The 27,001-nt window shown below is 38.3% G+C and overlaps 1 protein-coding gene across 5 annotated transcripts in view; it reads left to right on the top strand.

Moving 5' to 3' along the window:
• Positions 1-27,001, top strand: part of RGS7 (regulator of G protein signaling 7) — a 438,315-nt gene that overhangs the window by 247,092 nt on the left and 164,222 nt on the right. For all 5 annotated transcript variants that reach the window (XM_070474353.1, XM_020874166.2, XM_020874165.2 and 2 more), the window contains exon 3: positions 7,090-7,186. In XM_070474353.1, the coding sequence (XP_070330454.1) occupies positions 7,090-7,186 (97 nt within the window). The remainder of the gene's footprint in view (positions 1-7,089; positions 7,187-27,001) is intronic.

Raw genomic sequence — 27,001 nt, 5'->3', positions numbered from 1 at the left:
TTTCCCAACAGTGGTCTTGTTGAAGAGGTTGTCTTTTCCTCATCATATATCCTTGCATCCTTCCCCATAGATTAATTCCCCTATAATTGTGCTATAGTTTCTGTGCTCTCTCTTTTGTTCCAGTGATCTATGTGACTGGTTTTGTCCCAGCACCATACTGTTTTGACGCTTGTAGTTGTGTGGTACAGTTTGAAATTAGGAAATGTGATACCTTCAGCTTTGTTCTTCTTTCTAAAACTTACTTTTGCTTTTGTGGGTCTTCTGTGTTTCCACACAAATGTTAGAATTATTTATTCTAGTTCTGTGAAAAATACAGTGTGTATTTTAATAGAGCTTGTTTTGAAGCTGTAGATTAATTTGGGTAGTATGGTATTTTAGCAGTATTAGTTCTTCCAATTCAAGACTGTGGTATATCTTTGCATCTGTATATGTTTTCATTTCCTTCATCAGCATCCTATAGTTTTCCATGTTCAGGTCTTTTACCTCCTTGGATTTATCTGTATGTTTTATGTTTTGCTGCAATTGTAAATGGGATAGTTTTCCTAATTTCTCTCTCTATATAGACTTCTATATGTTGATTTTATATCCTGCATCTTTGCCCAGCTCATTGATGAGTTCTAATTTGGAGTTTTTTTTTTTGTGACATCTTTAGGATTTTCCGGGTAGTCTGTCACTTGAAAACAATAGCAGTTTTACTTCTTTTCCAGTTGGAATTCCTCTTTTTTCTTGATTGCTGTGTCTAGGATTTCTAATACTATGGTGAGTAAAAGTGGTGAGAGTTGGCATCCTTTTCCTGTTTGTGATCTTACAGGAAAGAAGTTCTTTTTATCCTTGAATATGACATTGGCTGTGGGTTTGTCATTATTGTTTTTCAGTCACCCAGTCGTGTCTGACTCTTTCTGACCCCATGGAATGCAGCATGCCAGGCTTCTCTGTCCCTCACCATCTCCCAAAGTTTGCCCAACTTCATGTCCATCACATCAGTGATGCCATCCAGCCATCTCATCCTCTGATGCACTCTTCTCCTTCTGCCCTCAATCCTTCCCAGCATCAAGGACTTTTCTAATGAGTCAGATGTTCACATCAAATAACCAGAATACTGGAGTTTCAACTTCAGCATCAGTCCTTACAATGAGTATTCAGGGTTGATGTCCCTTAAGATTGATGTGTTTTGATCTCCTTGCTGTCCAAGGGACTCTTAGGAGTCTTCTCCAGCACCATAGTTTGAAGGCATCAATTCTTCAACCCTCTGCCTTCTTTACCATCCAGCTCTCACAACCGCATGTGACCACTTATGTGGGTTTGTCATGTATGGTCTTTATTATGTGAGGTTTGTTTCTATTATATTCACTTGGTTGAGCATTGTTTTAAATCATATATAGATATTGAATTTTGTCAAATGCTTCTTTTGTATCTGTTGAGATGTTCATATAATCTTTATTCTTTAATTTGTTAATGTACTATATCACATTAATTGCCAGATATTGCACCACTGTTGATTCAGTTCAGTTCAGTACGGTTGCTCAGTCATGTCCAACTCTTTGTGACCCCACAGACTACAGTACATCAGGCTTCCCTGTCTATCACCAACTCCTGGCACTTGCTCAAACTCATGTCCATCAAGTTGGTGATGCCATCCAACCATCTCATCCTCTGTCATCCCCTTCTCCTCCTACCTTCAATCTTTCCCAGCATCAGGGTCTTTTCCAATGAGTTGTTTCTTCCCATCAGGTGGCCAAAGTGTTGAAGCTTCAGCTTCAACATCAGTCCTCCCGATGAATATTCAGGACTGATTTCCTATAGGATTGACTGGTTCAATCTCCTTTCAGTCCACGGGACTCTCAGGAGTCTTCTCCAACACCACAGTTCAAAAGTATCAATTCTTGGGCACTCAGCTTTCTTTATGGTCCAACTCTCATATCCATATATGATTACTGGAAAAACCATAGCTTTGATGATATGGAACTTTGTTGGTAAAGTAATGTCTCTGCTTTTTTAATATGCTGTCTAGGTTTGTCATAACTTTTCTTTCAAGGAGCAAGCATCTTTTAATTTCGTGACTGCAGTCACCATCTACAGTGATTTTGGAGTCCCTGAATAAAAAGTCTGTTACTGTTTCCATTGTTTCCCCATCTGTTTGTCAGGAATTGATGAGATGGGATGTTATGATCCTTGTTTTTTGAATTTTGTTTTAAGCCAAGTTTTTCACTCTCCTGTTTCACTTTCATCAAGAGGCTCTTTAGTTCTTCTTTGCTTTCTGCCATAATGGTGGTGTCATCTGCATATCTGAGGTTATTGATATTTCTCCCAGCAATATTGATTCCAGCTTGTGTTTTATCTAGCCCAGTATTTTATATGATGTACTCTGCATATAAGTTAAATAAGCAGGGTGACAATATACAGCCTTGACATATTCCTTTCCCAATTTGGAACCAGTCTGTTGTTCCATGTCTGGTTCTAACTGTTGCTTCTTGACCTGCATACGGATTTCTCAGGAGGCAGGTAAGGTGGTCTGGTATTTCTGTCTCTTGAATTTTCCACAGTTTCTTGTGATCCACACAGTCAAAGCCATTGGCATAGTCAATAAAGTGGAAGTAGATGTTTTTCTGAAGTTCTCTTGTTTTTTCTATGATCCAACAGATGTTGGAAATTTGACCTCTGGTTCCTCTGCCTTTTCTAAATCCAGCTTGAGCATCTGTAAGTTCTCGGTTTGCATACTGTTGAAGCCTGGCGTGGAGAATTTTGAGCATTACTTTGCTAGAACGTGAGATGAGTGCAATTGTTTGGTAGTTTGAACATTGTTTGGCATTACCTTCTTTGGGAAAGATAGGTAGGTAGATAGATAGATGCATATGTACATGTCTTATTTTGTGAAAGGTATGACATCTGAGTCTTTAAATTAAAGCTATTAAATTAAAGGTATGACATCTGAGGCCTTAAATTGAATCATCTCAAAGGGTTTTATCATTTATTAGAGTAACATTTTTAGTCTCTTTCTATCTAGCTTGCTCTTTAGTTTGTCTGCTCTTATTTTCTAATCTTATAATGAGAATGCTGGTAATCAAGCATGTTAAAACCTGCTTATTTTAAAAATAGACTCTGAGTGAATGCTTAAATGAGTTTAGAATGATTTTTTATTATATGTGGCCTTTGTGACTGGTCTTAGCTTTTAAAAACTAGATTGAATTTATCTTTGTTTTGTCATTTTGTTTGCTCCTTCTATGTCATGTAAAGTTCACGCATAGATCATATCTGAATTAAGATAAAAACAGCAAAACACCTGAAAAGATGCTCAACATCACTCATTATCAGAGAAATGCAAATCAAAACCACAATGAGGTACCATTACACGCCAGTCAGGATGGCTGCTATCCAAAAGTCTATAAGCAATAAATGCTGGAGAGGGTGTGGAGAAAAGGGAACCCTCTTACACTGTTGGTGGGAATGCAAATTAGTACACCACTATGGAGAACAGTGTGGAAATTTCTTAAAAAACTGGAAATAGAACTGCCATATGACCCAGCAATCCCACTCCTGGGCATACACACCGAGGAAACCAGATCTGAAAGAGACACGTGCACCCCAATGTTCATCGCAGCACTGTTTATAATAGCCAGGACATGGAAGCAACCTAGATGCCCATCAGCAGACAAATGGATAAGGAAGCTGTGGTACATATACACCATGGAATATTCCTCAGCCATTAAAAAGAATTCATTTGAATCAGTTCTAATGAGATGGATGAAACTGGAGCCCATTATACAGAGTGAAGTAAGCCAGAAAGATAAAGACCATTACAGTATACTAACACATATATATGGAATTTAGAAAGATGGTAACGATAACCCTATATGCAAAACAGAAAAAGAGACTTAGATGTATAGAACAGACTTGTGGACTCGTGGGAGAAGGCAAGGGTGGGATGTTTCGAGAGAACAGCATCGAAACATGTATATTATCTAGGGTGAAACAGATCACCAGCCCAGGTTGGATGCATGAGACAAGTGCTCGGGCCTGGTACACTGGGAAGACCCAGAGGGATCGGGTGGAGAGGGAGGTGGGAGGGGGGACTGGGATGGGGAATACATGTAAATCCATGGCTAATTCATTTCAATGTATGACAGAAACCACTGCAATGATGTAAAGTAATTAGCCTCCAACTAATAAAAATAAATGGAAAAAAAAATAAATGGGGGAAAAATAAATAAATAAATAAAAAACAACAACAACAACAAAAAAAAAACAACTGAATTAATTTTAATTATCACATTTTCAATCTGGAATACAAATCCTGTTTTTACGTGGATTTTTAAATTTTTTTCCTCCTGTGGAAATTATGGCTTAAGAAAATGGAAGATTTTAAAATGCAACCACACAGGTTACTTTTAATTCCCACACTCGTAACCTTGGTCCTTTGAGATTCAACAGACTGAGAGGCAGACCTTAATTCCTCACCCAAAACCAGAAGTGATGATTGTTACATGCTGGGTAGCTGAATTGATTAAAGTGAGAGTCAGAGAGGTTTCCATGTCCATCATAGCTGGCCGGGTTTAAACTAGTAAGCTGATCATACAAAGGTTTACAGGCTGATATTAGGTAAAGCAAAGCAGCTTATTTGTCATTTCTGAACATTTTGTCAGATGAATGAAGGACAAACAATAACAAAATAAAAGTATAAAAGTGGACCTCTTTTCATGATTCTATAATTGGATGAAATATATTTATTACATGTGAAGAATCGAATATGTTGGGGTGTTTGGGGGGGTCTGATCTTAGAAAAAAAGACTTCCTTTCCTATCTGAATTCAGAACCCATTGAAACTCACAACCAGAGAGTAAAGCAGTTAGAGATCACAGTAGCACCTTGATTGCTGACAGAGCTATTATGTTGAGGAGTATTTGTGAACACAGGAGACTTAATCCTAAAACCTAGTACCTAACTGACTACTCACCCACTGGGATGGGCCTCTCTAAATCAGCAGATTTGGATAGGGGCTTCCCTACAGGAAAGAGATGGGCCCTATAGGCCAATTTCTCTTTACCAGTCCTATCTAAGTCATCCCAGTTCCCCAGAGTGGAGTGAATTAGGGAACAGAGAGAGGTAGGAGAATTCAGCTAATGGTGCTGCTTTCACATGGAAAAGGGGCATAAGGGGTGGAAAATGTACATCTCTAAGTATCAGGGGTGTTTATAGACATCTGAAGTCCAATATTTGTTGTCTGCCTATGTATGGTGCTTTATATATGCTAGGTTGTTTAGTAAGTTACCCCTTTTGCGCCAATCCAATCCTACAAATATTGTGAAAGAGTAATTATAAATATTATTACATACATTTTATACATGAGAAAATGAAGCCATAGAGAACTTACTTAGCTCGTTCAGAGAGTCATAAATGATAAGATCTTATATCCATTCTTCCCACATCTCAGTTTCTCATGTTAATAAACCTGAAAATACTTATCCAGGCAGGTAAGATTTCTTCATTGAATATTGTTCTGAAGTTGTATTGGTTGATAATTGATTGATAAAACAATTAGACGTGGAGGGGAAGAATGGGGGAAGGGATAGTTAGGGAGTTTGGATGGACATATATCTTGCTATATTTTAAATGGATAAGAAGGACCTACTGTATAGCACATGGAACTCTTCTCAATGTTATGTGGTGGCCTGGATGGGAGGGGAGTTTGGGGGAGACTGGATACATGTATATGTATGGCAGAGTCCCTTTGCCACTCACCCTAAACTATCACAACATTGTTAATCGACTACTCCAATACAAAATAAAACTTTTTTTAATGTTTTATTTTGAATAATTTTAGATTCACAGAAAAAGATCTAAAATTAGTACAGAAAGTTCTCTATATGTCCTTTACTCAGTTTCCTCTAATTCTAGCATCTTATATAATTATAGCATAATTTTCAAAAATCGAAATTGATATTGGTACTACACTATTAATGAAACCTTACTCAAATTTTACCATTGTTTTCAATATTGCCTGAATTTTTTTGAAGGCAGCAGTGTATTATATTCATTTTCACATCCGTAGTGCCTTCTGTAAGTCTGGTCTAGAATCCGGCATCAGTAACTATTGTTGTTTAGTTGCTAAGTCGTCTGTCCATGGGGCTTCCTAGGCAAGAATACTGGAGTGGGCTGCCATTTCCTTCTTCAGGGGATCTTCCTGACCCAGAGTTTGAACCCGCATCTCCTGTGTCTCCTTCACTGGCAGATGGGCTCTTTACCACTAAGCCATTTATAGGACCATAAATGAATATATTTTGAGATTCATACTGTTCATACAACATATGTATGTTTGTGTGTATATAGGTGCCATAGGTTTAGAAGCACATACAAAAGTCTGAAGCTATGATTTGAACGAATGTTATTTACAACTAAATTTCATATTAGACTTGGTAAAGCAAAGTCCTTTAAAACTGAAAAATTTTCAGAAACATAAGAGAATGTATGAATCAAATTGAAAGAAAAATACATACCTTGGAAGGTAGTAAATAGGCAAAAGGCTATAATGTGACATTTATTTTTATTTTATTAATTGTGCACATGTGTGTTCATGCATGTACATTTCATACCTCACTTTAGTGAATGCCTGAACAGGAGAAGCAATACTTTCTGGCAGTTAGTCCTGTGTTTCTAGGCAGATCACAGGTTGTAGAAGTTAATGTTAAATCAAATCATAGAAGCTCTCTTGTTTGAAGAGGAAATCCAACCTGATGCTTTTAAGTCTTCTATTTTCTTTTGCACTGAGTTCAAGAGATAGCATTAATGAAGTGTGGATTTTATTATCACAATATTTTCTATCATTTATAACCAAAGAATGTGAAAATAGGAGAGAGGCAATATTCTAAGCACAAAGTTATTCTTAAGCTTAGTGGACTCGAAAATAGCCACCTTTCTGTTTCCTCAATCATCTTTTAACCAAACTGAAATTTATATGAAAAAGTGTAGAAAGACAAAAATATGGCATTATTCTTAGCTAAGCAAAACAGATATACAAAATTCTTATGAGAACTATTTTTTTCTCAAAAAGTTCAACTTATAAAATGATTTAATCATTTTATTATTGTTATTTAGATGGAAGACGTCATAGCACGCATGCAAGATGAAAAAAACGGAATTCCCATTCGTACTGTCAAAAGTTTCCTCTCCAAGATACCTAGTGTCTTCTCTGGTAAGTCTGCATTCAGTGTAACACTATTTCCTCCAGCACTTTTCACAAAACTATAAAATCTGTTCTAACCATTTACTTGTTGAAGCTCTCTCTAACCCATTATTCAATAATTATTCATAAAAACTCATGACGTGGTCAACATTATGTTGGATACTTGACAGTAAAACAAGTCAAAACTGCAAAAAAATTCATTATCTTACCAAAATTTAATTGCAAAAATGTAATAAATAAATGTGAAATAATGGAAAATAATATTAAAATAAAGATGTATGAACCAGTATGATATAGATTATATACAGAAGTTAGGAGGGTGACTGAAATCAATGAGGAGTCCAGAAAGGTTCCTAAAGAGTAGTGATAAGCTGAGTTTGAAAAATGAAGAATTTTATCAGGCTTAAGACTACTACTGCAACCAACTCTGCATGTAGAACTTGGAGGGACCAAACTACTGAGAACTGGGTGGATAGATGGGAACAGCTAGAGTTGGGTCAAATAATGAGGGTCTTTGAAAGCCCAACCAAAGAGTTTAATTCTGATACAGTGGGAAATATGGAGACATGTACAATGTTTGCCAAGAATGTTATGATGAAGGTGCTTAGAAATATGTGCTCTGGCTCCAGGAGACAGTGAATGGCCAAGCTCAGGGGATATGGGTGTGCTCTGGCCCTGGCTTGCACAGCTTAGAGAAGAGAACAAAATCAGAAAGACCAAAGCCTTAGCAGTGATTAAGCACAGTAAAGAGGCTAGTGCTGAGCATGTGGAGGGGAGGGTGCTTGATGAGAATCATCAGCAAGAGTTGTACAATGCTTCCTTGTAAACAAGGATCAAAAGAAGACCAGTGGTCAGGAAGAATTCAGCCTTGGGACTATGCTAATAATTAGGACCAGAACACAAGTAGGCAGGCCCAGATGTTGGTGTTTAATAACTGCATTGCTCTCAGATGAAAGAGAGCAATGGAGCAGATGAGGGCTGAAATAGAATGATATTTTGCTCTAATGAAATGTATTTTTTTTTCTTCTGTTACTGTCTTTTAAACCCACTTTGTTCTAGTTTCTTGTTCTTCCTTGGTGATGCCTTATATTTTCCCACATCTGGGACTTCCTTCATCACTCACCCACTTCCAGACTTCCAGGTCATTCTGACCATTAAATACTGTCCATTCTTCAACGGTTATCTCAGAACGCTCTTTGGAGAAAACTATTCTAAGCTTTTTTCTCTATTCTATCAAAACATTTGTTGTTATTATTTTGCCTCTATTATTATACCTCACCTTGACTTATAGTTATTTTCTCTATGTCCTATGCGTGCGTGAGTGCTAAGTCACTTCAGTCGTGTCCAACTCTTTGTGACTCTGTGGACTGTAGCCTGCCAAGCTCTTCTGTCCATGGGATTCGCCAGACAAGAATACTGGAGTGGGTTGCCATGCCCTCCTTTAATATATCCTGAATCCTCAAGTAAATTAAACTCCTTGCCATCAGTAACTCAGAGAGTTAGCTTTACCTTTAAACACAAAATGTGAAAACTACTTGTTATTTTGTCAACCATTGAAAAAGAGAACGTATCTCCTTAAAATACGTGAATACAGGGTCTGTAAACTGAAATGCTTTCAGAATCCAGGCACATAAGTTCACTAAGTTTCCCATCTGAACTGGGATTGCGGTCAATTCAGCAGTGCGTAGCCAGCTTCCCTGGTGGCTCAGTGGTAAAGAATTCACCTGCCAATGCGGAAAACATGGGCGTGATCCTTGATCCAAGAAGATTCCGCGTGCTGTGGAGCAACTAAGCCCATGCACCACAGCTACTGAGCCTGTGCTCTAGAGCCTGGAAACTGCAACTCCTGAAGCCAAGGTATCCTAGAGCCTGTGCTTTACAACAGGAAACTACAAATAGACAACAGTGAGAAGCCTGAGCACCACGGCTGGAGAGTAGCCCCCACTCACCGCAACTCGGGAAGAGCACACGCAGTAACAAAGACCCACCACAGCCAACAATAAATAAAAATAAATAAAACTTCTTTAAAAAACAGTGTGTAGCCCATCCAAAGGTCTTTCAGTTCAGGAGTTTTCCTGACAATATACATGTGCAAAAATGGCTGAATGTAAAAGGATTGCCCATCAGTTTAAGCTGATCTTCAGGTTCGAGTTATCTGTTATAATGGCAAATTAAAAATTTTAGTTGAATTCTTCAAGTAACAATGCCTCATGCAATTCCAATACAATTCCAGTATAATATCATATTAGAACTCTGGATTGACAATATTAAATCTTTAATTAAAAAGCAAGAATGAAATTGAGCCGTGAAGTGCCTGATATTGTTTTAAATTTCATTAATATACACCAACAATGTTCGTTGTGAAATAAAGAGAATGTTCAATGACATTGTTCATATTACTATAATTAGTTTCTAATTATCATTCTGTGTTTCCTAGAAACATTTAGGAGCTTTTTGTTTCACAGTTTCAACTAGAAGCTCTGTTGTAGATTTAATTTGTATGTCTAGTATTTTACCAACCTCTTTGTATTGATACCCCCAAATTATAATGGTCTGAATCCTCTCTACTTTATTAGTAGTTTTTGGTCATTTTTAGTAATTTTCCTCTACTTCTATTTCTTATGGTGATTTGGAATTAATTCCTGTGTTTTTTGTGGCCTGACTTGCTACCTACTGCTTGCTCTCCTGCCTCTTTTTGCTTCTCCTTCTCTTTTCCATCTTTTACTGCAGAGTTGCTAATGAAACAAGGAATCTACTAACTTTAGGCCCTTAGGTCAATCAGAAACCAACTGTGATGAGTGATGTAATGTATGAGAGGAGGGTAGTGTGATTGTTGAGGAAAGGAGTCTGTTTTTGTTTTTTTTTTTTTAATTTTTTTTTCATTTACTTTTATTAGTTGGAGGCTAATTACTTTACAATATTGAAGTGGGTTTTGTCATACATTGACATGAATCAGCCATGGAGTTACATGTATTCCCCATCCCGATCCCCCCTCCCACCTCCCTCTCCACTTGATTCTTCTGGGTCTTCCCAGTGCACCAGGCCCGAGCACTTGTCTCATGCATCCAACCTGGGCTGGTGATCTGTTTCACCCTAAATAATATACATGTTTCGATGCTGTTCTCGCGAAACGTCCCACCCTCGCCTTCTCCCACAGAGTCCAAAAGTCTGTTCTGTACATCTGTGTCTCTTTTTCTGTTTTGCATATAGGGTTATCATTACCATCTTTCTAAATTCCATATATATGTGTTAGTATGCTGTAATGTTCTTTATCTTTCTGGCTTACTTCAGTCTGTATAATGGGCTCCAGTTTCATCCATCTCATTAGAACTGATTCAAATGAATTCTTTTTAACGGCTGAGTAATATTCCATGGTGTATATGTACCACAGCTTCCTTATCCATTCGTCTGCTGATGGGCATCTAGGTTGCTTCCATGTCCTGGCTATTATAAACAGTGATGTGATGAACATTGGGGTGCACGTGTCTCTTTCAGATCTGGTTTCCTCAGTGTATATGCCCAGAAGTGGGATTGCTGGGTCATATGGCAGTTCTATTTCCAGTTTTTTAAGAAATTTCCACACTGTTCTCCATAGTGGCTGTACTAGTTTGCATTCCCACCAACAGTGTAAGAGGGTTCCCTTTTCTCCACACCCTCTCCAGCATTTAGGAGTCTGTTTTGTATGAACCGTTCCATGAGGGAAAAACTGTCTCAAATATTGTTAACCTATTTCCTTTAGTTTACCCATTTATGCTCCCTAAAGCCTTGATGAACAAAGCAGTGTCCATGAACCAGTAGTATGAGAATCACATGGGAATTTATTAGAAATACAGCATCTGGGCCCTTTCCAGACCTACTGAATCAGAACAAGAGTTTTAACTAAAGTGTAAGAGGTATATCCAGTAGTCATGTATGGATGTGAGAGTTGGACTATAAAGAAAGCTGAGTGCCAGAGAATTGACACTTTTGAACTGTGGTGTTGGAGGGGACTCTTGAGAGTCCCTTGGACTGCAAGGAGCTCCAACCAGTCCATTCTAAAGGAAATCAGTCCTGAATATTCATTGGAAGGACTGATACTGAAGCTGAAACTCTAATACTTTGGCCACCTGCTGTAAAGAACTGACTCATTGGAAAAGATCCTGATGCTGGGAAAGATTGAAGGCGGGAGGAGAAGGGGACAACAGAGGATAAGATGGTTGGATCGCATCACCAACTCAATGGACATGAGTTTGAGTAAACTCTGGGAGTTGGTGATGGACAGGGAGGCCTGGCGTGCTGCAGTCTGTGGGGTCGCAAAGAGTTGGACACGACTGAGTGACTGAACTGAACTGAAGAGGTACTGCCAGGCTGGGCTCCAGGCCAGCACTGGGTGCAGCGGCCAGCCTGTCTGTGCAGAGCTTTCTAGTTCCCTTTCAGGGCCCTGCTTATTTTTTCTGGAATCTGTCCTCAGTCAAGCCCACCCCAGTTTGCCTATTGGTTCTTTGTTGTTTTGGTTTTGTTTTGATTTATATCACTTGCAGTAGGGATTCGAAAGAAAATCTAGTTCCTTCTATTTCATTTACGCCAAGCCAGGAGCCTCATCAAGCTCTAAGACTGAGGGATGTTAACAGTTAGGTGGAGTTACCCGACTCTACTAGGCAGCACCCATGCATAATAATATGTCATGATGACCAATAATGCTCACATCTGCCTCAGGTGAAAACAGCTGTATTTTGAACACGATGATGCAATTTCATCTTCTCACAGCATCTGAGAGCCAAACTCAGAATCATGGCTGTTATATGGATGGACTGCGGAGATTTTTTGTTTGTTTTTCCCTACTTCTTGATAAATGCTTTCCTCCAGCTAAACATCCAAGACTTCTCTATTTTGGTTTTGGAGTTGTTAATTTTAGCCTCCTGGTTTCCATGGTCCCAACATCAGAAGAAAAATATTTGGATGAACACTCCACACTGATCTCTTGAGCTATGGGATAGATGTCTTTGGGTAGGACAGTGTTCCATCACAGCATTGTTTTTTCTCCAAAATTGCCTTCACATTTTTCTCCAGAATTGCCTTCTCGATTTCTTAAAATAGGTTAGGTAGTTCCATTGGTGTTACATGACTAGACCCCCTCAAGTCCAAGGGGTGAAATCAGTGGTGGACATTTGAATGTTCTCATATGCTGGACATTCAGTATTTCACTTATTCCAGATCATGGTAAAATAAGCCTTTACCCACTGGCTGAGTTTAATTTTCTTCAACGGATTGACTGGGAAATTACTGAATTTTCAGATAAGTCATGGCAGGAAATGGTGTAGGTTTTCATTAAACTTGAATTGGGCCACCCTTGTGACCAAATAATTCTGTAGGATTTCCTGTTGAGAGTGAAAAGTGAAAGTATTAATCACTCAGTCGTGTCTGAGTCTTTGCGACCCCATGGATTATAACCCACCAGGCTCTTCCATGGAATTCTTCAGGCAAGAATACTGGAGTGGGTTGCCATTCCCTTCTCCAGGGGATCTTCCTGTCCCAGGAGTTGAATCTGGGTCTCCTGAATTGCAGGCGGATTCCTTACCATCTGAGCCTGTTGGTGAAGTGAAGTGAAAGTCGCTCAGTCATGTCCAACTCTTTTGACCCCATAGACTATACAGTCCATGGAATCCTCCAGGCCAGAACACTGGAGTGGGTAGCTTTTCCCTTCTCCAGCGAATCTTCCCAACCCAGGGATCGAACCCAGGTCTCCTGCATTGTAGGCGGATTCTTTACCAGCTGAGCCACCAGGGAAGCCCAGGAATACTGGAGTGGGTAGCCTATCCCTTCTCCAGTGGGTCTTCTTGACCCAGGAATTGAACCGGGGCCTCCTGCACTGCAGGTGGCTTCTTTATCAGCTGAGCTACCAGGGAAGTACCTGTTGGTAGCTAACAAAAAAACACCCTTTATTAAATTAGATTATTTAATGACTTTGAAGACTGAATTTGCTGAACTTGTTCTCAGGGACCAAAAAGGCTGGTGCCTATTCCAAGTAACCAAGGACTGTATGTAGGGAAGAAAGTGGTAGGAAATAAATTAGGAGTTCTAAGCCAACCATTTCTGTATTTCATGTATTTCTGTGTTTTGTCTTAATAGCTTGAGGAGGTTCTCCATCATGAGCCCATTGATACTTAAGGAGTTGCATCTTTTTGTTGCTCTTCTTTTACAACTTAATTCTATTCTTCATCTGAGTTTGTCACTCATTTTTGTATTGGTATATCCAGTATTCTTTTCTGGGAATTCTCAAGGACAGAGGAGCCTGAAAGGCTGTAGTTCATGGGGTTGCAAAAGAGTCAGACACAACTGCATACATGCACATAGTTGCTTTACAATGTTGCGTTGGTTTCTGCTCTACAAAGAAGTGAATCAGCCCCAATTTGGAATGTTAAAACTAATTTTTGTAATAAATGTTTATTTTTCAAAAAAAAAAAAAAGTGAATCAGCTGTGTGTATACATGTATCCCTCCTTCACTCCTACCCATCGAAGTCATCACAGAAGCCCGTGCTGAGCTCCCTGCACTATACAGCAGGTTTCCACTAGATATCTGTTTTACATGTTGTAGTGTGTATATGTGAATTCCAATTTCCCAATTCATCCCACCACCACCCCCATCATGCCCACAAATCTGTTCTCTACATCTGTATCTCTATTCTTGCCCTGCAAAGAGGTTCATCTGTACCATTTTTCTAGATTCCACATATATGCGTTAATACACGATATTTGTTTTTCTCTTTCTGACTTACTTCACTATGTATATCGGACTCTAGGTCCATCCACATTTCTAAAATTGACCCAGTTTTTCTTTTTTATGGCTGAATAATATTCTGTTGCCTATGTGTATGACATCTTTATCTATTCACCTGTTGATGGACATTTAGGTTGCTTCAGTGTCCTGACTGTTGTAAACAGTGTTGAAATCATTGGGGCACATGTATCTTTTTGAGTTATAGTTTTCTCAGGGTGTATGATCACTTTTAACATTTAGATGAAAAAATTTAAAGTTATAGAGATCTCCTGTACAGCATAGTGCCTAGAGTTAACAATATTGTATTGCATATTTTCCCTGGAGAAGGAAATAACCCACTCTGGTATCCTTGCCTGGAAAATCCTATGGGCAGAAGAGCCTGATGGGCTACAGGCCATGGGGTTGCAAAGAGCTGGACATGACTGAGTGACTGAGCAGGCTTGCACTGCATATTTTAAAACTTGCTAAAATGGTAGCTCTTATGTTAAATAGTCTTACACAACATTAATTAATTAAGATAGGAGGAAATTTTAAGGTGTGATGGATATGTTTATGATATGGATAGCGGTGATGATTTCTCCTATTTATACTTACCTCCAAATCCATCAAGTTGAATATATTAAATATTAATAGGTTTTTATATTAATCAAACCTCAATAAAGTAATTATAAAAAAGTTGTATCTTTTGACTATCATGTTCCCACTTCCCGATCTACCAGTCCTTGGCAACCACTATTCTACTGTCTACTTTTATAGAGTCTGTTTTATATTTCTCATTATATGGTGTCATACAGTATTTGTCCTACTGTTTCTGGCTTATTTCACTTAGTGTAATGTCCTGCAGATTCACCCATGTTGTCAAAAAGACAGGATTTCCTTCTCTTTTTAAGGCTGAATAATATTCTATTAGCTTCAAGTTTTTTGGCTCAAAAAAGCACCTCTAATTCTGTAGAATCCATTCAGTCCATTTTTTCTCCTCTCTGTTCTGTTCTTACTCTCAGCAAGTTTGATAACAAAGGAAGCCCACACTGGTGATATGTTGAGCTACTCCAATTACATAGAAAGAGGAACTATTATATTTCGTATCACTGGATAAGGAATCATTATTCATATTTGACCCTCTAAATAAATAATAAATCTAATAAGTAATAAATCATTATTATTTTGGCCCTCTAATAAAGTATACAGTTCTCTGTGATCTGTTGTTGTTTTCAGGCATGTATGTAAAACTGAGTAGTATGTATGAGCTTAAAAAATTAAGTTGCTTTTAAAGGAAATAATTTGAATATGTCCTGCCTCTTATATTTTCTTCTTCCAAGGGTTGTATGAATATTTATTAGTTATCATGGAGAAATGATCTGTGTAGCCTTAAAGTTATCTTGTGGGTAGCTGCATGAGTAAGAAGAAAAAGGAGAAAGCTTGATGATATGAACTGGCTGAATGCAAGTTTAGTTAGTATATATTTTACACCTAAAAGTTTTTGAGAAAGCTTTCAAGGTGCCTTATGGCTTAAACCTGACTACATCTGGAGTCAACTTAAAGACAATAAAAGTAAATAATGTGGAATATTTTTCAGTAGAGACTGTCTAGGTAATTCTAAGATACTTCTGAGTCTAAGATACTCTTTTCTGAAACTGACATCTTACTGTGAAATATTTTTCATCTATCATTGGAATGGCTAGCATGGGTTCTGCAGAAACTGAGAGAAATAGATTGCTTTTCAAAACAGTTGTAAAATATTTTGGTATGAATCATGCTTATAATATTTTGCTTTTATAAATAAGCTAAATATGAACCAGGAAAAAAATGGCATACTTGGGTTTTATCCTTATTTTTTTAATGTTGATTGTTACTGGGAAATTCAGTATTTCTGTGTGTGGTACACAGGAAATGAGCACTAAGTGGAAAATTATCATAGTTAATACCAATAATATTACTTTTATTACCACTTTCAGAAGCCTGGATTAGGCCCAGATTAGACATTCTCTGTCCTCCTAGATAGTTCATGTGTTGCAAGACCATGAGTAATTACCTATGTTGGAGACTCTGTAGCATGTAGCACAAGGTTTTTTAGTACATCCTCAAAAGGCATTTTTTGAATACCTTCATTAATTGGTGATGATTCCCCACATTCTCAAGATGTAGTTTATAGGTTTTAACACTGTTTAATGTATCCTATCTTTTATTTCTCACAAGTAACTAAGCATATGAAATTGAAATCTCCTAGGGAGATGAATGCATGTTGATTGCTCTTTCATATAGTATCATTGGAACTTAAGATCATTGCATATGGATATTGATTTTTTCCTTAAATAAATCACATTTTGGCTTTCTTAGCTAATTTTTTCATTATCACCATGTCAATACCCAGCTAATTGTGCCATCTGTACTCTTAGTGAAACAATAGTTTAGTGAAAGTCAGAGGCAGCCTTCCAGATTTGTTTAGGGAGATTTAACTGATGCGGATATGTTAAATTTTCATTTTGTATTTCCCTCCTCTGTGAAAATTTTTACAAATGTTGACTTTTCTTTAAAGCAACAGACCTGAAAGCCTTAATTTTGTTCATTGGTGAGTTATTTTCTAAAATCCTAGAAATGATAGATTGCTAAAGAAAAGCCTGTCAATATGGAGCTTTACTTCTTTTAATTAATGCATTAGCATTGCTTTCTTTTGGGAGGAGATTAAAATTGACTATAGAGATAGACACTTAGTTGGGATGACACTAAGCCTTAATTATCTCCAAGAATGAATAAATCTTGATGACTGAATTGCTGGTCTGGATGTGTTCTCTGAAATGATGAATCAGTGCACGATGATTGAGGTACACCATTTTGCTCTGCCTTTTTATTCTGATGATGCCATCTAGGTTTCTCTTCATTTCTGTCTCTCTCTCAACATACTTTGAAGGGCTTCCATTTTTCACATCCTAAAAATTCTAGGATAGAGAATTATCCTGTCCTTATCCCCATCCTGCCTTATCTGCATCCCCAAGCCAGCCTGTATTAATCATTCCTTTCTTTGGGTTTTTTTAGCACTGTGTCCGTTCTTAAAATTTTGCTGATTTATTAATTGAGTGATAATTGCTTTACAGAATTTTGTTGTTTTCTGTCAAACCTCAACATGAATCAGCCATAGGTGTACATATGTCCCCTCCCTCTTGACCCTCCCTCCCATCTCCCTCCCCACCCACCCCTCTAGGTTGATACAGAGCCCCTGTTTGAGTTCCCTGAGCCACACAGCAAATTCCCATTGGCTGTCTATTTTAAATATGGTGATGTAAGTGTCTGTGTTTCTGTCTCCATACATCTCACCCTCTCCTCCTCTCTCCCCGTGTCCATAAGTCTGTTCTCTATGTCTGCTTCTCCACTGCTGCCCTGTAAATAAATTCTTCAGTACCATCTTTCTAGATTCCATATGTATGCTCTAGTATATGGTATTTATCTTTCTCTTTCCAACTTACTTCCTCTGTATAATAGGCTCTAGGTTCATCCATCTCATTAGAACTGACTGACTCAGTTACTTTCCTGTTTATGGCTGAGTAATATTCCTTTGTATATATGTACCACAACTTCTTATCCATTCATCTGTCAATGGACATCTAGGTCGCTTCCATGTTCTAGCTGTTGTAAATAGTGCTGCAGTGAACACTGGGGTACACGTGTCTTTTTCTATTTTGGTTTCCTCAGGGTATATGCCTAGGAGTGGGATTGCTGGGTCATATGGTCGTTTTATTCCTAGTTTTTTAAGGAATCTCCATGCTGTATTCCATAGTGGTGCTATTGATTTACATTCCCACCAACAGTGTAAGAGGGTTCCCTTTTCTCCACCACCCTCTCCAGCATTTATTGTTTGTAGACTTTTTGATGATGGCCACTCTGACCAGTGTAGCACTGTGTTCTTCTTTATGGAATTTATTTTATCTCACTTTTGTCCTCAATGAGCATGTGCTGTGATTCTTACTCATGGCTGTAAGCACCTGGGGAACAAGAATAACTTCTTATTTCAGTTTGTATCTTCCGCACATCCAGTGTCTGGCACATGGTAGATACTCAGAAAGTGTAATCACTTCTCACAGGACAGCTGATATACCAGGCATTTGGGTACATCCACAATACATTTCACTTTTTGATTCAGTGGTGGTGGAAAGAGCACTCAGTATATTTATTTGCTGTGTTGGCATCCAGCACTGTATGATCCTTTTATTTCAGTAGAGAACACTAGAAAGCTGACAACTCTGCATTGCTGTCATCTACTGGATTAGATGGGTTTCAGGATGGAGACTCAGGATAGATTCCAGAGCCCAAAGCACCCTCGATTTAAATTTTATTATTTGATTTAAAGTGAATGTTTAGAATGTCAGACATCCCATATTTACATGTAAATATTCTTCAACATCTGCCTAGAATAGTGGAAAGAGTTTATATGTTTTGGTATATATTCTCTTGTGTATATAATTTTTTATATATATTCTGGAGACCTAGATTTCAGTCCTATTTTTCATGTGGCAAAGGAGAACATTATGTGTTAAGTGATAGCTCTGGCTCCAGTGCATTTAAGAATATGAATGTTTTGGTCATAACTGCTATACAGGAACTCCTGGCACTCACAATATGCTTGTTATTCAGTAAATATTTACTTTTTAGATGTATTCTTTTATATATCATTGTTCTTACAAAAATAAGTAAAAAAAACTTCAGAGAAACTAAATAACTTGTCCAAGGTAATGCTGTTAATCAGGTCCTAGGTATTTTCATCATAAACGCCTTTGCTGCAAACAGTTTCATAGCAAGCTAACTGGCTATAAAGGCATTTTGCTATAAAAGATAAAAAAATAACTGATTAACAGTTTTGTTTGGATTGCAGTAGAAAATGATAAACCATCAGTTTTTGCATATCCTTTTGTGATCCCTCCCACATGTCCGAATTGGAAGTTCTCCAAGTTAAGCAAATTTTGTAAGAGGTGGCTAGAGATTCCAAACAGTTTTTGAGAGCACTAACGATCGATTCTTTACCTAATTTAGTTACCATGGCTTGTTCTCTCTTGCTGCCTTTCCCAAAGTTATGACATAATATTAGAAATTGTAAGCAAAAGAAGAATCAAATCAAGCTCCTCCTACTCCCCCCACCCCCAGAATTGGTTACATGATTCCTGATGCATGTAAGTTTCTTGAAAAGGTTGAAAACTTTAACAGAATATGGCTAGATTAGGTCACCAAAGGATTTGCAAGAACTGATATGTTACTATTTTCTAGTGTGATGTAACAGTCAACCGTCTTATCTTTTATAACAAGATGGCCTCTCAGCTGGTTAGTTGTATGAGAAACTGCTTGCATGGAAGTCATTCACTGGAAAATAGTGGACATGTGTTAGGTAAACTATAGAGCTGATGTTAATCTAGTGTGTGTGTGTGTGTGTGTGTGTGTGTGTGTATGTGTGTATACAAATTATGAGAATACGTATCATATAGATAGTACATATCATTGTATATGGTAATACATATTATGTATATAATTTTATATATATATATAAATTTATATATGTGTAAGACATTTATGAAACATATATATATATATGTATGTGTATATATTTATATAATGTCTCATACTCTGGTCCCATAAAATAACTGAATGCTTCCTGTTTCATTCTGCATTCAGCTTGGAAATGCCTCTTTTACTTTTACCAAAAAAAAAAAAAATCAGTCCATTAAGAGACCTATGTCAAAGTAAGGTCACATGGGTAGTAATCAAAGGCATTTTTGGTTTTTTGAGACTTTCACTTTACAAACATCTATCCATTCACCATAGTATTGGGTGTTTTATCCAATGAAAAGGTGCCATGTTTATTTAGGAGATATGCACTGTAGATGGTGACTGTAACCATGAAATAAAAGATACCTGCTCTTTGGAAAGAAAGCTATGACAAAACTAGACAGTGTATTAAAAAGCAGAGACATCACGTTGCCAACAAAGGTCCGTGTAGTCACAGTTATGGTTTTTCCAGTAGTCATGTACGGGTGTGAGAGTTGGATCATAAAGAAGGCTGAGTGCTGAAGAACTGATGCATTTGATTTGTGGTGCTAGAGAAGATTCTTGAGAGTCCCTTGGACTGTCAGGAGATCAAACCAGTCAATTTTAAAGGAAATCAACCCTGAATATTCATTGGAAGGACATTGCTGAAGCTCCACTACTTTGGCCACCTGATGCGAAGAGCTGGCTCATTCTAAGAGACCCTGATGTTGGGAAAGACTGAAGGCAAAAGGAGAAGGGGGCGACAGAGGATGAGATGGTTAGATAGCGTCACCAATTCAATGGACAGGCGTTTAGAGCAGGAGATAGTGGAGAAGAGAGGAGCCTGGTGTTCCGCAGTTCATGGGTTTGCAAAGAATTGGACGTGACTTAGTGACTAAACAACAATAGTCAGTGAAGGAGAAGAAAACCTTTGCTGAGAACAGTATAGTGGAAAGAAATAGAGCAAAACAGAGCAAAAATAAATAGAACAATAGTTGGAGGGATCATGCTTATGTAAATTTCCCTGGGGACCTAACACTGCAACAAACACATTGGCCCCTTTTCCTTTCCTTCCTTTCCACTGACTCTGAGCAGCAGACACAGGAACATCCCACGAATATTCCCAGAACTGGGGCACACCCAGAATTCCATAGCCCTATGCCCATCATTTTGAGACTGTCACGTTACATAATTTTCACATTTGTTCTTATTATTGGTCACCACAGAACAGTCTTGTGTCCCAGTTAGCCATTGTGTCCTTTCATTTATTTTGGGGATCAGATTTCTACTAACTTGTGTAATTTGCATAACCACTCAGATCTTTTTCCAGGGAAACAGTTATGCTTTTCATGTAGATGTAAGTTTTTTTGTCCTAACTCCACTTTGTCACATTTTGTTAGATATTTCATTTGTTAGAGATATTTCGGGTAGTTGTTTATTTTATTTTATTTTCTCTCTTTTTTTTTTTTTTGATTTTTTTTCCCATTTATTTTTATTAGTTGGAGGCTAATTACTTTACATCATTGCAGTGGTTTTTTTGTCATACAATGAAATGAATTAGCCATGGATTTACATGTATTCCCCATCCCGATCCCCCCTCCCACCTCCCTCTCCACCCAATCCCTCTGTGTCTTCCCAGTGCACCAGGCCCGAGCACTTGTCTCATGCACCCAACCTGGGCTGGTGATCTGTTTCACCCTAGATAATATACATGTTTCAATTCTGTTCTCTTGAAACATCCCACCCTCGCCTTCTCCCAGAGTCCACAAGTCTGTTCCATACATCTGAGTTTCTTTTTCTGTTTTGCATATAGGGTTATCGTTACCATCTTTCTAAATTCCATATATATGTGTTAGTATACTGTAATGGTCTTTATCTTTCTGGCTTACTTCACTGTATAATGGGCTCCAGTTTCATCCATCTCATTAGAACTGATTCAAATGAATTCTTTTTAATGGCTGAGGAATATTCCATGGTGTATATGTACCACAGCTTTCTCATCCATTCGTCTGCTGATGGGCATCTAGGTTGCTTCCATGTCCTGGCTATTATAAACAGTGCTGCGATGAACATTGGGGTGCACGTGTCTCTTTCAGATCTGCTTTCCTCAGTGTGTATGCCCAGAAGTGGGATTGCTGGGTCATATGGCAGTTCTATTTCCAGCTTTTTAAGAAATCTCCACAGTTTTCCATAGTGGCTGTACTAATTTGCATTCCCACCAACAGTGTATGAGGGTTCCCTTTTCTCCGGTAGTTGTTTATTTTTAAAATTTCTTCTTTGAAATGATTTCTTGTGGAAATCATGTACAAAATTACTTATCCCTTTTACTATATGCAGAACTTTATTGAGAAAGGAGAAAGTTGACTGAAGAGCGTTTGTTTGGACAAGGAAGAGTCAGAAAAGTTATGAGATTAGACTTTTAGTTTTGTCTTTAGCCTATGATGTGGAATTAATTTAGAGTGTGATTTCTCCAGTGTGAGCTGGAGATTTTGGAAATTATTTACACAAGATCAAATTTTCCGTGAGAGCAAAATGATGATTTTGGAAACTATACCCTTTCTTTTGAATCATTGGAGTTCTTCACTCAGTAAAAATTTCCCCACTGTTTATTGTAGAGTTCTGCATTGTCTGTGTCTGTGGGGGTGAATGGTGGAGGGAAGGTATCATGAGGGCTGGGGAGGGGGAGGCTCATCACTAAAAAGGAGAGGGATATGGAGGCAAATAAAGAACACTCTGTTAATAGAAGAGGCTCAGTCTGAGAAACATGACTCTCGAATCAAGTAGCATCATCTTTCCCGCGCATCATGATAGATGTGGATCCCTCCTGTGGGGTCCTTCAGGTAGACTATGCTATGCTCAGTATAACAAGAGGATGGCTTTGAGTGTTAATCCATTGCAAGTTGAAACTGAAAACTGCAGATTTCAAATGGTTTGAGAACAGAGTTTGGTGATGGATGAATCATTCCAAGAAAGAGTCAGTCTAGAAGACACCATCACTAGAGTTACACTGATGATTTAAAATATTTGGAAAGCAAAGCGTGATGTAAGCTTGATGTGAAAAATCACTGGCCACTTGATCATTCTCACCCCACAAATAGTGGTATCTTAAGGTGACAAACTAATTTGGTAGTTCAATTTAGGACAATTTTCAGTGCCCATATGCCTTTATTAGAGCATACGCTTTTTAGTGATCTTTCTTACTCAGAACAAATTTCATGTTAGAAATCTTTCAGGGCCCATCTGTGGAAGGTACTGAGATGATAGAGGACTGGATTGCCTGTGGAAGACCTGTGTTTTCTCTTTGTCTCCCTTATCAGACATTTTAATAAAGGGTTAATGAAGCCTAGGTATGAAATATTTGGTTTTTAAAGCTTTTTGCTACCTGACCTCTTTGTTAGACTAAGCCTTAGAGAACCCAAACAGGGAGTTAAAAATAAAGTTAACATTTTCTTTAAAAATTTAAGGATCTTCCTCTTTTGAGTGAGAGCAAGGAGGATTCTTTTAATATTTGACTTTTCCCCCCTTCTCTTTTTGGCAGCCTTCAGATGTACAAATCTCACTGAAGTCATTCCAGGATGAAAACATTTATGATCAAATACCAGAAACTAAAGATAATTATCCTACCCTTTCTCTAGAGGTTATTGAATATTTCTCTTAACTATTCTGGTCAAGTGGTCTTTTAACCAGAGATGTATTTTTATGGTTGCGAGGGGTGAATGTGGTAGAAGATTAGTAAATAATCCAAAATAACTGCACTCAAAACCACTCTTCAGTGCCAAGCAATCTGGTTTGTTTCACAATTCAAATAGTTTTGGAAAATGGTGATGCAGCCCAAACTCCAAGGCAGTATTAGATTACACCAGTTAGTAACAGTTGTGTTTGATGATGTCTCAGCCATCCTCCCCTTTCCTGGCTCTATCTCCGTGGATTTACATTGGGCAAATATCTCATCCTACCCTCAATCCAAGTGGTTTGAGTGGGGCCACCCAGTCTCTGGATCAAAGTGAGGGGATGGAATGTGATCAGGTTTGGCGAATCTGAAAGTCATGACCAGTCGTTTTGCTGAAACAGTTGGAGAAAGAGATCTTTTCTTTCTGCATGTAGTTAAGTTAGTAGGTATAAACCTAAGGTGAATTTGTCTGAAAGTGAATCCAGTATAGAGAAGAGCAGAGTCATAGAATAGAGTGACATTTGGTCTTGACAACAGTTTTTTTTTGGCTATTATTTTATTTTTTCTATTTTATTTTTTTAATTGGAGGATAATTCCTTTACAGTGCTGTGTTGGTTTCTGCTGTACAACGTGAACTAGCCATAAGTATATATATAAATATATACGTGTGTGTGTGTATATATATCTGTGTGTGTATGTGTGTGTGTATATATATCTGTGTGTGTATGTGTGTGTGTGTGTATATATACCTTCTCTCTTGAGCCTCCCTTCCTCTACCTGCCCCTCACCCCTCTAGGTTGTCACAGAGCACCAGGCTGGACTCCCTGTGTTATATAGCAGCTTCCCATTAACTTTTTTTTTTTTTGAGTTCCTGCTGTGTTCCATGCTGTAATTGAAGCTTTTCAGTTACTGAGCTAATAAATTACTTTACTTAAGTTAGTTTAACGTGGGCTTCTGGTAATGAGTTTTGAATTATACATTCCTCTTAATTATATTCAGTCCTCATTTTTCCCTAGAAATTCTTTGCATCTGACACTAAACTTTGTTATTTTGATTTTTTTTTTCGGGGGGAGGGAGTGGGTAAAATTTTTAAGTTTTCACATTTTTATTTCTTTGAGCTGCAAAACTAAAACAATGCATCATTTTGTCCCTGTTAAAAGTAGAGCAATCTAAGACAGAGAGAGTTAAGCTTTGTCAACTTGTATCTCTGAGGTCTGTGGCCTAGACTTGACTTGTTGTTGGAGAGATTCAAAGAAAGATTTTATTTGTAAAGGATGTTAAATGGTACATTAATTTTACAGGATACTGCCTATTAACTTTTTAATTATTTGACTATGATAAAGTTTCTGTGGCTTTTTCTTCCTCTTAGGTGCTTAACACTAGAAAGAAGCATGGTCATGCATACTGCTGTTTCTACTGCAAGTTTTCAGAGTCAAACCTTTCTGAGGGAGTTTCACCACAGTATAAACCACAGGAAGTAAAACTTGTGTTTTATTTACTCTCAGATCATGTGTCAATGATCAGTGCCTCTCTGGAACCAGAGAAGTAGATGGGAAACAGCCTCACTGGAGCCTTTTGCAGAATGGAGGGTCTCCTGCAAGGCAGTCTGTGCATCAGTTCCTCACAGACCACCCGTCTTGCCACGTTCCAGGAAGGATGGCTGAGAACTTTCTGCATGAACGTGGTCAGACTGTAATGGAGCCTTGCCTGCATGATTTGTGTGGGCATATGCAAGGTCCCAGGGCACTCTGGCAAAACTGTCCCTTCCATGTGTCATTTTTCAAGGTCTTCTGCTGTTTCTTGCACTGTGATATTTTCGTAACAGCTTTAGTTTCAAACTTTACCCAGTTTAACTCATCAGATGTGCTGTGTTTTTATCTGATGTCTTTTAAAATGTGTTTACCACTTAGGTGACTAGATTATGGATCTGTTCTGAGAGGTGTCAGAAATATTACCATCTAGTTCTATCCATTTCCTTAATTATTTCAACCTTTACACATTTTGTGTAATTTGAAAGTGATAAAGCATCTTTCAGTAAAAGGAAAATACTAAGGGTCACATTTTTAAAGTCAAGATCCTCCTTCCTTTCCCTTTTCTTTCTCCTTTCCATACTTCCCTTCCTGTTTCATTTTTGCCTTACTTGGGGTTTGTAGTGTAACCTTATGTTTGTCTATGGATGGAGGTGCTTCGAATGTGATTTAATTAACTTTAGAGAGTGAGGAAATGGCAATCCATTCCAGTAATCTTGCTGGAGAATTCCATGGACAGAGTAGCCTGGCAGGCTACAGTCCGTGGGGTTGCAAAAAGTCAGGTATTTTGGTCAGGTATTTTATGGAGTCAGGTATTTTATGGAGCGACTATTACTCACTCACTCAGAGAGTGAGTGAAAATCAGGATATAGGTCTAGATTTCTTGAGTGGACCTTTGATTGTTAATTGTTCTTTGTCTGGTGGGATTAATCATATAAATAAATTAAGGAATGTGTAAAAATTTAGCACAGCATACTTTCACATATTATATTCTTAGTAAAAGTTTACCTTAAAAGTAATTTAGCATCTAAGAATTAACAAAGATTTTACATGCCATTTTATTTGAGCCTCTCAGTACCCTAAGTGGAGAAAGCAATGGCAACCCACTCCAGCACTCTTGCCTGGAAAATCCCATGGATGGAGGAGCCTGATAGGCTGCAGTCCATGGGGTCGCAAAGAGTTGGACACGACTGAGCGACTTCACTTTCACTTTTCACTTTCATGCATTGGAGAAGGAAATGGCAACCCACTCCAGTGCTCTTGCCTGGAGAATCCCAGGGACGGGCAGCCTGGTGGGCTGCTGTCTATGGGGTCACACAGAGTCGGACATGACTCAAGTGACTTAGCAGCAGCAGCAGTACCCTATGAGGTAAGCCCAACTGCTTTTTCACTATTTATGGCAAAATAATTGCTGATTGGGGCTTTCCAGGTGGCTCAGTGGTACAGAATCTGCCTGCCAGTGCAGGAGACTCAGGAAACATGGGTTTAATCTCTGGGTTGGGAAGATTCCATGAAGAAGAAAACATCAACCTGCTCCAGTATTCTTGCTGGGAAAATCTCACAGACAGAGGAGACTCGTGGGCCACAGTCCATGGGGTCACAAAGAGTTGGACATGACTTCGTGACTGAGTATGAGCACAAACTGAAGACCAGAGAACAAAAATGTCTTGACCAAAAACACACTGCCAACAAATATAGAAATAAGATTTGAACCCAGGCCTGGCATAGTTGTCCATAGTTATAATTATCTTGAATCTCACACATGTTCTCTCAGGCGCTGGTATATCCTGAATTGTGTCTGCTCCAAATCCATGTGCTGAAACACTAATGCTTCGTAATTCCGAACGTAACTGTTTTGAAGTACAGGGCCTTGAAAGCAGTATTAAGTGAAAAAGAGGCCCTTTGGGGTGGGCTCCAATCCAGTCCGACTGGTATCCTTATAAAAAGAGGAGATTAGGACAAAACAGAGAGACACCACATACAGAGAAAAGCCACGTGGCCACAGTGAAAAGGTGGCCATCTGTAAACCAAACACCGAGGCCTCAGGCAAAGCCCAGCCTGCTGACACCTTGATCTTGGCCTTCTAGCCTCCGGAGCTGTGAGAGAATAAATTTCTATTGCTGGAGTCATCCATCCGTAGTGTTTTTTGTTTTTGCTTTTATGGCAGCCCTAGCAAAGTAGCATAGGGATAAAACAAAAGCTAAGGCATTCATTAATTCAACCATGTTCTTAGACCAAACCAGCTTTCTGTTCAGGACTGGTTCTGAGCAGAAACCATGGAATGTCTACTCAATTAGTGCTATGAAAGATGAATGGATAACTTTCTATATTGGAGATGTTTAAAATATCTGCCAAGGCA

Source organism: Odocoileus virginianus, chromosome 11, assembly GCF_023699985.2.
Source record: "Odocoileus virginianus isolate 20LAN1187 ecotype Illinois chromosome 11, Ovbor_1.2, whole genome shotgun sequence".
NCBI classification, from domain to species: domain Eukaryota; kingdom Metazoa; phylum Chordata; class Mammalia; order Artiodactyla; family Cervidae; genus Odocoileus; species Odocoileus virginianus.
This window is presented reverse-complemented; position numbering and strand designations above follow the sequence as displayed.